Genomic DNA, 2,278 nt, shown 5'->3' with positions numbered 1-2,278 from the left:
TACACGACGGGAGAGGTCTCCAAGAACCAGCATGGAGGAGAGGCACATAGCCAAAACCAAGCTGAGGAGTATCAAACCCAAGAGTAAAGGCAAGAATGATTATGCACAGCAAGGAAAAACTTGAAGGACCCTGAATTTCAGCACTAAGGCCAGCTAAAAAGAATGCCTAATAACACTGTGTTTGATTGAAAAAGGAAGATTTCTCCTTAACCTGCCCTCCACAATTCCTCAGTTACATTCCCCTACCAATTCTACTGAAAGGAAGCATGAGGCAAAAAAGTTTGGAGCGTAGATGGTTCCTCCTCTGCATTAGCTGCACTGCTCACAGCCCCTTTGCTACTTACTATGTTAAAGGAAAAAGGACAGAGGGAACAGTCCTAGCTGCTGGGCTTCAGAAGTGACAGAGCCAGGCTGTGCAGAAGCCAACACGCCCTGTTGTCTGGTGTTTTCAGGGAATACAGAGTGTCTTCCACAGTTAAACTTCACACTTGACCCACAACAATTGTTACATTCTATGATTCTCAGAATTTCTCGAAATTGCACAGTGTAACAGCAGCCATCCTTTGTAACTGCTTTTGCAAAGCGTTTTCCTCTCAGGCAAAGAGCCCAAGAACACAACCACCTCCTCCTCCAAGGCAGGGCAAAGAACACCGCACTCATGCGTTCACACATTCCGATTAGGAACACAAAGAACAAACCTTGTATGGATGTCTATAAAGCGCCTGCGATCCCACACAGCAGAACCTCAAAATACATCGTGGGCAAGTGCCCGTCTTCAGTAACAGCTGAACAACTGGTCTGTCCTTTTCTGTTAGGGAAGACATGCTGGAGAATTCTAAAATTTAACAAAGAAAAAGAAAAATGCTGAGAACAAACACAATTCAGCAGTTCAACAAGAAAAGGACTCATTTATCTGCACCATAAATAGAACCACTTGAATTTTTTTTTTTTTGTCCTCTAGAGAAAGTTTAGGATGCGCGTTGGTCTTAAATCAAAGGCACAACAGAACTGGAAAATCCACCTAAAAAGACACTAAGTCGGGGAAAAGTGTCTGTATTTCCTGGAACAACCTGAAGTCAAGAGTTCTGACAAAGCTGTGCTGAGTTCTTGCCCAGAGTTTTATCTTTATGCTATAACGTGACATGTTATTCTTTACTGAATGGAGAAGGAGGGTGGAGCTAAAATATATAAAGCCAAATGTAAAATGGAAATTCCTTCTAAAATTAGCAACTAAGGAATGAATGTGTTAAAACTGCAGGAAAATAAAAAGGCCCCGAACAACAGATGCTGTCCCCTTTTGTCATACAAAGCCCTGAAGGCAAAGAAGCCTTTTCTATCCATTAACCCCTTTAGATTTATTTCCCGTCTCAAATGCAGGACTCCTGTTCTTGTGAGAGACCTCGTAATGCCTTTTTTTCCTAAAAGATTATGGCTAATTCGGGTTCCTGTCATTCCCTCTGCCCAGAACTTTAGAACAGACTAACTTCTTTGGCCAGAATTTAATAATGGGACAGAACTCTCAGGACTTTTTGAAAAATACGGGGAAAAAAAAGGATTCCCGGGGAGGTGCTCACCCTAACTGGATGTCTAGAAAACTTTAGGTGGCACAGAAGAACAACTGCGGTTGTTCAGACTGCCCCTTTGGTTGACTGTCACCAAAGCAGGGATAAACAGTTGCCACAGGAAAATACGTGTGTGCAGGACATGTACCTCTGCCAAGCGCTCTCTGCCTCCAGTTATTTCTGGTTTGGGGGATTCCTCTGACCTAGTGTGTAACAGATCTTTCCTCCAAGGAATTCCACAATACCTCCTGACAGATGAACCACTTGATTTTGTTTTGGGCTTGTTTCCTGTGAACAACATTTGATAATCCCCCTAGTTTTTGTATTCAGGAGGTGGCGTGGAGGCAGGATATATCCGTGGTCTCCACAGCAGCCACCTCCTGTTACACCTCTGTCCTCCTGCCCTCCTCAGGAGTACCTTGCTCAGAAATAGCCATGGAAAACCTGCACAGCGTGGGGAAAGTTACGAATTTAGTTCCTCCTGGACTTGGATCCTTCATGGTAAGCTGTAAAAACCAAGGACTATCTCAAAAACTTCAGACCTGCTCTTAAAAAGAAAAAAACCAAACAACCCCCCGCACTTCAAGGTAACTGTTAGCTCGATCCCGCTTCATGAGACTTAAAATACTGCCACAATGTTCCATCGTCTGAACCAAGAGGCTTAAGGGGGAAAATAAATTTAAAAACCCCCCAAAACCGACTTGAGAAGCTCCTGA

General features: G+C 43.6%; 1 protein-coding gene across 1 annotated transcript in view; it reads right to left on the bottom strand.

Moving 5' to 3' along the window:
* PUS10 (pseudouridylate synthase 10) overlaps positions 1-824 on the bottom strand; it is a 26,801-nt gene extending 25,977 nt beyond the window's left edge. Inside the window, exon 1 of the mRNA XM_010135484.1 lies at positions 699-824. Within this exon, the coding sequence (XP_010133786.1) occupies positions 699-824 (126 nt within the window). The remainder of the gene's footprint in view (positions 1-698) is intronic.
* Between the last annotated feature and the right edge of the window lie 1,454 nt (positions 825-2,278).

This window comes from Buceros rhinoceros, unplaced genomic scaffold, assembly GCF_000710305.1.
Source record: "Buceros rhinoceros silvestris isolate BGI_N320 unplaced genomic scaffold, ASM71030v1 scaffold12004, whole genome shotgun sequence".
In the NCBI taxonomy this organism is placed as follows: Eukaryota; Metazoa; Chordata; class Aves; order Bucerotiformes; family Bucerotidae; genus Buceros; species Buceros rhinoceros.
This window is presented reverse-complemented; position numbering and strand designations above follow the sequence as displayed.